A 12,517-nucleotide genomic window follows, 5' to 3' on the forward strand; every position below is an offset into this window, starting at 1 on the left:
TAGAAGTATCGGAGACAGAAATCAAAAAAAAATTCTTGGCATTTTTCATCTTGGACTTGGATCCCATATGCTAGGCAGGACGCAGAATGTGACTTTGCCAGCTTCACTTGCATCAAGAAAACTGCAAGGGTTTCCGTCACGATGATGCAACTTCAGCGTAATGAAAAAGAAAAAAAGCACCACCGAGAAGCGCTGGTGATAATCAAGTACGCTGAAGACAGATTCAGTGAAAGGTCAAAGGAAAAAACACAAAGAAAAGGAAAAGCAACACCACGAAAGAAATTTCAGCTGGGTACCACTCGGACAAAGTCTGCAATGAAGCAAGGCACAATCCTAAAATCTTCATCACGATATAGCATCTGAAATTCTGAATCTAAATCTTCATCGCATTGCCATGACATGTCCAAAGCGGTCATTTTCACAGCATGAACTATCCTAAAACAGAAGCAAATACACCATGATAGATAAAAATAGAAAAATATAACCAGCTATTCTTGAAAAATCCAACATTGCTACTGGACGAGTCACAAAATGAGTAAGAATGGAAATTTCTAAAGCTGCAGTTTACTCTCTTCCACTGTCTTCATCCGGGCCTGCTGCTTCACCAACATCAACAGAGAAGTTGTATTCCTGGTCACAACCAAGATACGAATCACACATGAAATAGAGAGTATACGACTTCCTTCCAGTATCTGCAGGAGCAGCAAACTCCAGCTTCACCTTTGACTTCCTCTGAAGGGAAACCCTTTTGATGGCAAGCAGCTGGTTGCTCTTGGTATCACCAACAACAAGCCACCACCCTTCTTCTTTGGCTTTAGGATACCTGGGTGAATCAACAGGTCCCACCTCTGTCCTCCCCTCTAGATCCCTTTCAAGAGTGACCAGCAAAGTGATGTCTTCTCCTGCCCTCACATTATCACCATCCATCACCTCATAAGACATATCAATGTTGGGGAATCGATTGCAAAACCTGACAATATCTAGCAACTGTGAATCTGACATCTGCAGAAGCTCCCGCCTCTCATCATCTTCCATCTCCACCAGATCAAATACTGTCTCAATACTCTTTCCAGGGTTCTCCTGACACCTCTTAGCCATGTCCTTTGTGAAGTGTGGAAGCTGTAGAAGCATGGAATCACGCTCCCACATCCCTTGCGTCACCATTTGGCTAACTTCCATTGCAAGGAGAGCAAGGCTCAACCAACCGTTGCTCGAAATGACATCAACCATTGCTTGAAGCAATCTACTGCCAGAAAGAAGCACCTCTCGCTGGTCCAATGCTAGGTTCCCACCCACGGATTGCCTAGAGAAATGGGCTTGTAGCAACACATTAGCCTTCACATGTGGATCAGCGTATCTAGGATTTTCAAATGAAAACCTCTGGTGATTGATTAATCTTCGAAGCACCTCCTCCTCCCCAGGCCGTATTGGCAATTGTGCATACTCTGAGGCTGAAGAGAGGATTTCCAGAAGACCCTTCATCTTTGTTTTGGGAGTCAAAGAGGAGCTAAAACGTTCAATAGTAGTATAACTGATGTAATAGTAAGACGCTATCATGCCAAGATTCAGAGGAGAAAGGTCCATGTCCTCTTCAATAGCGACACATTTACTCCTCTCTAGGTCAGTCAATGTGTTCTCAACAAGCTCTGAAAGGTGATCTGAAAGATGCCTGTGACTAACTCCCTGGAGATTGTAGTAGTTTGGATTCTGAGTGAGCCTCCTATACGTGAAAGTCCATGTCAGATAATCAACTGCATCCTGCTTGTTCTCAATAACTCCAGCAACAACTTCAGCATTAAAATTATCATGCAGGAAATGGTGCAAATGACTTTCCACGGGAAATGCTTCATATAAGAATTTCTTGTAATATTCTTTACGAGGTGCGTGGCAAAAGATGACACACTTTCCAGAATTATCTAGAAGAGGTCGGCTAGCATGACCCATCATCTGCAGAAGATCTGTAACAGGATAATCTGTGTGAGCATTTTCTTGCCCGTCATAGTATTGAGTACCCATCACAACCACCAAATGTGCTGACAAAGGCACTCCCCAGCACATTGAACTACTCATGACACAAACCTGAATCCACCCAGCTTCAAACAGTTGGGACACAACTTCTTGATCCAAGCTGCTCAAGCCCTCATGCAAGTAGCCAACGCCATGGTGCAAAGTGGCTCTCAACATTTCTTCCTGAATCTTTCCAATGAAAGGCTCCAATTCCTCAACGGACCTTAACAGAAAAGGTGGCTTCTCTCCACCATCCATACTTGAGTATGTCATCAGATCCACAGCAGCAAGTCGCACATGCTTTCTTGTGGGGACAAACACAATAGCGGGCTTTCCATTCTTTGCATGCTGGACAATAGAAGTATATGTCGGTTTTGTCATGGCTTGCATCCTTGCCTCAAAATTAGCAATATCTACACCTTGAATGTGTATTTCCAGGGGCACAGGACGCACACCAGGAGGAAAATTGAATAGGCCATGAGATGTAGCTCCTATCCACTCCCCAAGATCCTTTGCATTTGCAAGAGAAGATGACAAAGCCACAATCCGTATCTTGTTCTCTATCTGACTAGCAATGTATCGCATCCTAGAGACAATCACCTCTAAGACAGGACCACCTTGACCCCCAATCAAGTGAAGCTCATCAATGATAAAAAGACTGACTTGCTGCACATACTTCCGCTGCTTCCAGCGTCGAGACAAAGCATCCCACTTCTCTGGGGTGCTTATGATTATTTGACCCTTTTCGAGCAGCTTCAAGTCTGTGGCTGTTTCCCCAGTCAATTCAACAACCCGCATGCCAAGACCTCTACCGAACTTTCTCTCCCAATCACGATAGCGTTCCTTGGCAATTGCTTCAAGAGGTGCAATATACACTGCACGCATGACACTCTCAGGTCCCTTTTGGTGATTCCTCAGTATGGCAAACTCTGCACAGATAGTCTTCCCACTCCCTGTTGGCGCAGCAACCAAGACATTGTCATCAGTATTATACAGAACAGTAAAGACCTGAGTTTGCACTGGATTAAAATGCTTAAAATCTTGATAAAGAGCTTCATATGATGGATTTCTCAATGCAGTCACAGGCAGCGGCTGCAAGTCCAACAACTCTGTTGGAGGCGGATATTTTTCTGGCAAGATAAGATGCCTGAAAGAGACAGGCAAAACTGTTTGTGAACCAAGCCATTTATCTGACACAACACGAATGAAATACTGAGGTGGCAATGGCTCATATATAGGAACTGTGAAATTCAGTGTGAGGTCCACAACCTGGTGCTCATCAACATACTGCTTTTTCAGCATAAAGTACTCATGATGAAGAATGTAGTCACCATCATTATCCTCCACAATAACCCAAAAAGGCTCCACATAACCATGTACGTTGTCCTCCCATTGAAAGTCTGCTGTTATTGTAAGTTCAACCCTCAACACGGTGCGAGTGATGGGTTGAACATGCGCTGCAAGGTTTAGCTTTGGGAATTGGTGGATGAACTTGTACAGTGTTCTGCCCATCTTGGGAAATCGGATGAGTTCACCAATCTCCTGTGGTTTGAGGTCATAATACCTATCCCAGGACAAATCCTTCTTCTCCAACTTCATCAGAATTTCATTCGGGATCCCATGGAATTGGCGAAGGGGAGTCTGGACACTCCACATTCTCTTATTAACCATTTTACACAAGTTCAAAGCCTTCTCGGCTAACTGGGCCCATCCTCTTTTCAAGACAATCTCAAAGAGAGCTCGCATAAGACGGCCAGCACTCTACAGGTAAAACAAAAAAAATAAAGAATAAAAATTGTATGCAAATCCAAAATCTAACTATAAATAATAAAAAGGAAGGAGAAGAAAGAATGAAACGCCAATTAGATGAACACAAACCTGAGTTATGAACACCATGTCAGATGTCAATGAAAGCCCTTCAAGCTTTAGCTGAGAAATATATGCTTGCAGCAAAACATTAATTTTGGCACTAGGCTCCTCCAGGCTTTCCTTGATTGGAATTGGAACACGGTCCAAAAGCTTCGCCAATTCCATCTTCTCATCTTGTCTAACTGTAACATATTTAAATTCTTCACTAAGCGAGAATAGACGACACAGCTCAATATCTCCCATTGTTGGCTTCAAATGCTCGTTATATGTGGATATTGTTCCATGAGTAATGTAGTAGTAGCTAGCAATACGACCCAAGTCAGTCCCCTGAAAATATCCACTCTTCCTGTCATACTTGACCAAATTATTTTTGTCCAGGATAGCAGCAGCAGAATGTATCTGCAAAGAGAACAAACGTCCATTAAAACACAATTAGACTTTTTGAAAAATGATTTGGAACATAACTTTTGGCAGATTAAACAAGGTAACGTGACAGTTTATATTAAGAAACAGCATAGACATATGCCAATACATGGAATGAAAATTCACTACGAAGACAACAATAAGAGGTGGAAAGAATTGCATGACAATTATATTGGAAGACTAGACAGATGCAATTTGAACAAGGAAAGTGGGAACAGAGAAAGACAGTCACACTATAGTGTTTATTCAAAACAAGGACATACTTGAAACCATAACTCTTTCATGGCCATAGGAGTTATAGATAGAGGCTTAATTGTTGGTAGTGTTTCACATCATCTTTGTCACGTGCGCGCGCACACACACCGTTTCTGATTGGAAACACTATCCTCTTCCAGTCATTTTATAAGCAAGCTTATGAAATAGTGTTGGATGCGCTAATTTCTGGACCAATATACCATGACTTGATATGGTTTCTGATAGGACATGATGCCAGTAGTTTTTATGTTATACAAATGCATATTCTCCATAACACATCTTCACATGTTCAGACAAAGTTGAGTTACTAATTATACATGATAACCTATCCCCACTCAACTATTGATGTCGTGGGCTAATGCAGTCGATCAATCCAAGCACCTAAGGTTGCATCACACAAAAATGAATGATATTCAGCATCAATCAGACATGTTTTGAGAGCAGAAACCAATGATGATGAAGACATAATGGGAACATTGAACATAGGAAAAACATGTGATAAAGAACAAAATTCACATGTATGGACCCTTGTGAACTAATGACAGAAGATGAAAGCCCGTAAACCAAAATCCAAATCTATCAAAACAGGAAGTATTAGCACATTAACATAGACAACAACAGTGGTTCAAGAAACTAAAGAACAATTGAAGAAAATGAGACAGACATATCAAATTTGCTCTCCACTACCCAAAGACAAAAGGCACAAAAAAGGTCAAATAAACAAACGTTACCAACACATGTAACTCATGTCAACAAGAAATGGCAAATAAAGAAGCCCATTTATTACAAAAACTAGATGAAAGAGCTAGATACTTACCAGATCAGCTCTCCTCTCCTCCAATGTAATATCTCTTGTAAGAACATCTGGTGCTAGGCCATAGAGTGTAGGGTTTCGCAACATTCGTATGTACAAGTACGTATAGCCAAGCCAATGGCAAGCTTCCCTAGCATTCTGAACCGTTCCTAGAACAATTTCTGCATTCAACTGATCAGCCAGCTTGGATATGAACTGACTTTCAATGGGAAGTTGTTGATTCATTAAAGAGAGATAGTACTGCAGCTCACTATGGCCAGTTATGATAATCCCTTCCCCATAAGAATCATACTGAGGCCTTCCTGCACGACCCAACATCTGCATAACATCTAGCGGACTTAGTTCAGTCCATGCTCCTTTTTCTGGATTGTAAATCTGAGTCCCTTTGATAATCACAGTGTGAGCAGGCAAGTTAACACCCCAAGCTAGAGTTGCAGTAGAAACCAATACTTGCACGTGCCCATCAGCAAAGAGGTCCTCAACAAGTTGGCGATCGCCTCTTGTCATCCCAGCATGATGAACAGCAAAACCATAGGGCAGAAGATCTTTGAGATCATTGCTTTTCACCAATTCTGTGTGAGTTTGGAGAATCTCACGACTTGCACTGTCCTCCCTCAAGAATCTACTTAGAGTATCATTAGCAAGTGCAGTATCCCTTATTGCTCGAGCTGTTTTGGCTGTTTCCTTCCTTGAATGGACAAAGATAAGAACTTGATGCTTTCCTGCTACATCCATTACCTTCTCATAACAGATATCATTCATCAACTGAAACCTCTGCAGTGGCTTCTTTATATTGATTCCAATATACTGTTGAGACAGAGGAACTGGCCGATAGCTATTATCAAAATGGAAGAGCCCCTTATCCAGATCAACCCTTAGAAACAATGCCACATCCTCAAAATTAGGAAGTGTAGCTGACAACCCCACCAATCGGATATGTTCCTTGGTGGTTTCAATTTGCCTAACAGTTCTGGCAACAATACTCTCAAGCACAGGTCCTCTGTTATCATGAAGAAGATGAATCTCATCAATAATCAGTAGTTTCACCAGCTGAGTATAGGTGCGATCACCAGATTTTCTGGTGATGATGTCCCACTTTTCAGGGGTTGTCACAATTATTTGAGTTTCCTCAATTTGTTGGCGGGTCAGTGATTGGTCTCCACTTAGTTCCTTCACCTGGACACCATACTCCTGAAGACGATTGGACAAATTACCCACAACTTCAGCCACAAGGGCTTTCATCGGAGCCACATAGACTATCTTATAATTGTTATTGTTGAATGAACCATCTGGATTCCTATTCAAAGCAATTTGCTGAAGTATAGTGAGGACTGCGACATTGGTTTTTCCTGCTCCAGTAGGGGCACACAGGAGTACATTATCTGCCTTGAAAAGGGCAGTCTCATACACTTTACTCTGCACCCTGTTCAACTGTTGCATCCCTTTAAAAGCTGGTTGAGCCCAGTCTGGCATTTCCGATATCTTGACAAACCTCTCATCAGGAGGTATCGGCTTTTGCTTCAACGCTGGTACATGAACTTCTTCATAACCCTTTTTCTGATGTTTAAAGGAACCAACTGGAAGATCACACTTTTTATTAGCCATCAAAAGGCCACCCTGTTCAAAAGCAATGCTGTCCAAGTCAAGCATCTGGGGCTGGCCTTTCACCCAACCACTTTCAGCATCTCTATCAACAAGTCCCCTCCTATCCCTATCTCCATCTCCACCAGTCTCATCCTTCAGCCGGCGAGCCTCTTCTCTTATACTCTTCTCCAAGTTCTTTTGCCTCTCCTTAGCAGTTGCCCTTGTGGCGTGCAGTTGCTCCAAGATTCCTGCCAAATCAGGACCTAAACCCATCATTTCCTCCTCAATCTGCTTCCTCTCCTCCTGGTCCTTGGCCCTAGCTAAACGTGTACACCAGACAATCTTTAGCCTATTCCGCAAAAGAAACTTAATGAGGCTGAACTTATCGAACTGGAGGTGGACCAGCAACTTTGTTTCGACTTCCCGGTCATCTCCCTCAGCAAGTATCTTAAGAACTTCTTCAGCTAGTTTCTGGCACTGTTGTGGGTCAATCTGCTGTTCATAAGCTAGTGAAATCTTCCTTTGGAGCCAATAAGCATCAATATCCTGAACATTAAGGTTCAATCCCTCATTTGCCTCCCCCATTTCATCATCATCAATCCCGCCACCCATTTGCATAGCCCCAGAACCACCTGGTTCCACCACATCATCTTCCTCTTCCTCCTCCTCTGGCACCATATCCAGATCACTATCCTCTTCCTCATCTTCATTATCTTCATCAAACTCAACAGCGACACCCACACCATCATCAAGGGCATCATCGCCATTAGCAACAGAGCCCCCAGCACCATCACCCACATCTTGGTAGTCAGTGATGAGCCTACCAATCGAAACAACCTGTTCAAACATATTGTTGGGAATAGGATTCAACAACTTCTCAATCTCCTTCCTCTTGTCCTGGGTCCTAACAGACTCATTCTTGAGAACAGCCAAAATCTCATCAGCGGCAGCACTGACAATATTAAGAGGCTGACCACCCAATTGCTGCTGAATTACACTGAGCATAGCCTCATAGGCAGCTCTAGTTTCCTTGGTCTTGGGCTGGTAAACTCCCTCCTCAGTAGAAGTGAGAACACTCTCCTCTCTAAGGCGCCGTCTCTTAGCCTGACGAGTAGGACCAGCTTCAGAAACAGCATCCCGCTCCTTCTTCTTCCTCTTAGCCTTGTTAATCTTCTCATCTAACTCAGGAGGTCTCCCTCTATAAGCACGGTCACCAAAACTTCTAGGGTCAATCCTGCCCCAGAGAGTCTCAGGTTCACCAGTAGGCTCATGAGTATCACGTGGGCGAGAATCAGTAGTAAGTACCAGACTAGAATTGGCTCTATACTCGTATTGCTTGAATCGAGCGTGTGCCTCAGCACCACCACCCAGATGCGCCATTACTGAATCTCCAAATCAAACCCTAATTTCAACAAAATCGAACGGAATAGCAATAAGAAACCAAAAACTCGATTCAAAAAGTTAAGGATGATAGACCCTAACCAAGCAGACAACTTGTATAGTCTCGCTTACTAAACCCTAACCCTAACTAGGAGGGATGTGTAGCGTTACGCATTAAGAGAGAATAAGCCTGAGTTCAACGAAACCCTAATTAGGTATAACTGATTATAATCGAAAGTCAAAATGAAAAGGGGAAAGATCCTTACAGAAGCGGCTCGGCTCTTCTGATTTTCCTGGAGTCGCTGCAGCTGCTAGTTTAGTAGTGCTACACTGTGTTTTGAGAAGGAGGGAGGCTGTTTCTTTCTATTAAAACTGCAAAATGCAAAGACCACGGAACGGCACCGTTCTTCTGAACCCCCATGGGCTATGTCCATGTGGGCTCTTCGGCCTTTTGCAATTTCTCCGATTTTATTTTTTAACCTGCACATTACTTGCATGCAATTAATGTGAATTGATTTAAAATAAGAGGGTATTTTTAAAATAATTATTTTATTTAATAAATAATAAATAAAATATAAATATAAATATTATCAAATTTAATTTGAAATCTATTTAAACCTGACTCAAAATATATATTTATATTATATAAATATATTTGTAAAATATTTAGATTTTTCTTAATACTATATATATATTAGTGATTTTATTTTTATTAAAAAATAAATAATAAACAAATAATAGATACTCATATAAATATCTAAAACTTGATAAATAATTTATAAATATCTAAATTTTTTATTCTATAAATAATAAATAAAATATAAATATCAAAAAAATATGACTCGCGGATATTCATTATCACCCTTAAAGATTACATATTTATTCAATTTTAAATCAATGTATTTATTTGTCCAATAAATAACAAGCAGAGTACATATATCAAATAATATAACTAGTGTATACTCGTTATCACCCCTAAAGATTAAGATTGCATATTTATTCAATTTTAAATACATGTGTTTATTTGTCCAAATTTCCCACCCTTGGCAAATTCGGTGGAGTACCAGGAGATTCAAGAGAAGCTATTCATGTAGATCAAAGTGGCTGTCAGGGATAGCGATGAAAGTGTAAAAGATTTTGCAAGAGATGCCATCCCTAAAAGCAATAGTTGTAAGGTATATTTAAAATTATAATAGCGATTGTAATTTAAAGTGTTTTTTATTTAAAAATATTTTAAAAAAATTATTCTTAATATTATCACATCAAAATAATTTAAAAACATTAAAAAAATAAATTTTAAATAAAATAAATAATTTTTTTTAGAAACAGAGTTTGACCGTGTTTCCAACATTCTCTTAATAGGGTTAAAGGAGGCCCCCATCTTCACATTTTGCCTTGCCACATGCAGCGACAGAAGATACAATGTTGAATGAATATTTGGTGCCCAAAAAAGGTAGTATAATTTTTATGGCAGCCGCCAGCCTATATAGGGCGGGATCCAAATGTGGGGGAGGATCCCGTGGCATTCAAGCCTGAAAGGTTTCTGAATAGCAGTGGAGGGGAAGCATCTGACATAACAGGAAGCAGAGAGATTTTTTTTTAGTTTAACGTGGGTGTCCGGGCCAGTTTGCGTGCACCTCGACTAATCTCACGAGCCCTGAAGTTAACGACCATGTAAGTCTCCAATGGTCATCATATGAGCAACCACAGGGTTCGAACCTGAGACCACAGAAAGAGCAAACCTCTTGATCCCAAACTCTTACCACTGAGCCACCACCTAGATGGAGCGAACCTGAGGAAGCAGAGAGATTTGGTATGGGAAGGAGCGAGGATGTGCCCTGGCTACTATGATGAAAAGAAGAGCACGGGACCAAATAATTTCGAGGGCAGGAGGGACTAGAAAAGAAATATGAATGCATTTTTTTATTTTATTAAGATTTTGATTGTTTTTTATTTTAAAAGTATTTTTAAAAAAATTATTTTAAATTATTTTTTATATATTTTTATAACGTTTTGATAATGTGTTTTATAAATAAATTTTTAAAAATAAAAAAATATTATTTAAAAATATTTTTAAACAAAAAACATTTTAAAAAATAATTATATTTTTATTTTAAAATAGTAACTCTTCTCAAATTAATTGTACCTTGCAACAACGCAATCTCATCCTACTCCTTCCACAACCTTTGAAAGAGCAGTTTCTTGAAATCCTCGGACTTCTCAGGCTCGTATATTCCTTGTTACCCCTCTTCTCTTCACGAATGTTGATTTCTCCCGAGTGTCGGCTACAGATGGTTTGGATCTGGACTTCTTGACTGCTGCTGCTGCTGCTGCTTCCTTTGGTGGGGTCTTCTCCACTGGTTTGGATCTTGACCTCCTGTGTGTTTACAGGATTATTTGCAGTGAAGAATTGTCGTTGAAAAGTAAAAGATTGTTACTGCAAGTTTGTGTAACTACTGCTAGTTTCAACAATGTTTTTTTTGTTGGTTGAAATAGTGAATGGCAATCTTGATTAATTAAATCCAAATAAGTTTACAATCAAACTACATAATTTTGATTGATTTCATGATTCAAGTATATTTTTTTATGATGGGTAAAAACATAATATAAATTTTTTAAAAAAATTACTAAAACAATGACAAATTAAATTGATCTCGGTCATCCTGCGACTTGTGTCACGAACACTACACTATTGAGTTTAATACTTTTTTATAATTTTTTTTATTTAATTAGATGATGAAAATATATACTCGTAAAATTGAGAACCAGCCTAAAAATACACACATATTTGAAACAATGATAACCTTATAAAAAACAAATAAAAATAAATCATATAATTTATTTCTCAACCAATCTAGTATTGAAGGATGAAATCGAGGAAAAAAACTTGAACACAATTAAAGGAAAAAAAACATATTCGATCAGTGGGTAAACTCGTCAAACTTGTGAATCAAGTAACTCGAGCTAACACACCAAACCTGTAAACAGAGTTACGGACTCCAGTGGGATTATAATTTATTTTTTAAAATATTTTTATTTAACTATATAATAACAAAAATAGACAACTATAAAATTAAAAACCAACTCAATAACAGGATGTTGAAAAATAAATAGTTAAAAAAAAAGTTAAATTCGTCAGACCTATGAACTAAATCAACTAGCCAAACCTATGAACATGTCCATGTATTTTATAATTTTTAATAATATAACTTTTCTCTTAAACCAATTTTTTTTTACTATATCAGAAAAAAAAAGATGATAAAAAAAATCCAAGTTCAATTATATATATATATATATATATATATATATATATAAAACACTCTATCAAACCCGTAAACCGAGATAACTTGGATTATCTTGACAAATTCACAAACTACATTAATCCCATGGAAAGGGAAAACAAAAGGTAAAAAAAATATGAAGTCAGATTCTTAATTATCCCAGTATTAAAAGATGAAATCAAAAAAAAAAAATTTCTAAAACAAATTATAACAAAAAAAAATACCTTTTAGTTTGAAAAACAGATTTTTTTTAAATATTGCCCTGAGAAAAGCTGAAAAAAAGAAAATAAGATAAAAATAATGTCAATCCCTGTTAACTTTTTAAATCTGTGACTCGGGCCATAAAATCAAAGCACTATACATGAAAAAAATTGTGAAACTCAGTCCCTAAAAGATGAAATGTTAAAGAGTTAGATCAAAAAAAAAATTACACAAAAAATAAAAATAAGCAATTAAAAAAATAAAGGTTAAAATAAATTAAAGGACAACGACAAATTTTCAATTAGAGAGTTAAATTGAAAAGAAAAAAAATCAAAAAAATGAGGTACACATGCTATTAACTTGAATTGAATGATGAAATTAGAAAGAATAAAACTTTTATAAAGATCAAGGAAAAAAATAAAAAATATATAGAATAAAGATCAAGTTGAAAACATTAATACATGATAAATAAATTGAACATGTAGAATTTTTCAACGTATTTTTTTACATAAAAAAATTCTAAATATAAATTGAAAAACTTATGCATACATATAATTAAATAAATCATGAATCATCGTGTAAATAAATTTTTTAAAAAAATCATTAACAATAAATAAAAATAAAATTGAAAAAATCAAGAAACAAATATAGATCAAAATATTTAATATCGTAATACAAGTCATTTACCTGACTGTGGTTAATG

The 12,517-nt window shown here is 38.1% G+C and overlaps 1 protein-coding gene across 1 annotated transcript; it reads right to left on the reverse strand.

The window, feature by feature from the left end:
- Nucleotides 1-258: 258 nt before the first annotated feature.
- LOC133676354 (DExH-box ATP-dependent RNA helicase DExH12-like) lies at nucleotides 259-8,682 on the reverse strand. The gene is made up of 4 exons (XM_062098026.1): nucleotides 8,599-8,682; nucleotides 5,372-8,354; nucleotides 3,886-4,275; nucleotides 259-3,768 (listed from the first exon to the last, which is right to left on the reverse strand). The coding sequence occupies exons 2-4, from the start codon at nucleotides 8,330-8,332 to the stop codon at nucleotides 565-567; spliced, it is 6,555 nt and encodes a 2,184-aa protein (XP_061954010.1). The 5' UTR covers nucleotides 8,333-8,354; nucleotides 8,599-8,682; the 3' UTR covers nucleotides 259-564.
- Nucleotides 8,683-12,517: the final 3,835 nt, after the last annotated feature.

The sequence above is a fragment of the Populus nigra genome, chromosome 16, assembly GCF_951802175.1.
Source record: "Populus nigra chromosome 16, ddPopNigr1.1, whole genome shotgun sequence".
Lineage (NCBI taxonomy): Eukaryota > Viridiplantae > Streptophyta > Magnoliopsida > Malpighiales > Salicaceae > Populus > Populus nigra.

Coding starts and splice junctions, on each gene's coding strand:
- LOC133676354 (XM_062098026.1), bottom strand. CDS start 8,332: ATGGCGCATCTGGGTGGTGGTGCTGAGGCACACGCTCGATTCAAGCAA. Junction 4,276..5,371: donor AGGAGAGGAGAGCTGATCTG/GTAAGTATCTAG, acceptor TTCTCTTTGCAG/ATACATTCTGCTGCTGCTAT. Junction 3,769..3,885: donor ACATGGTGTTCATAACTCAG/GTTTGTGTTCAT, acceptor TTTTACCTGTAG/AGTGCTGGCCGTCTTATGCG.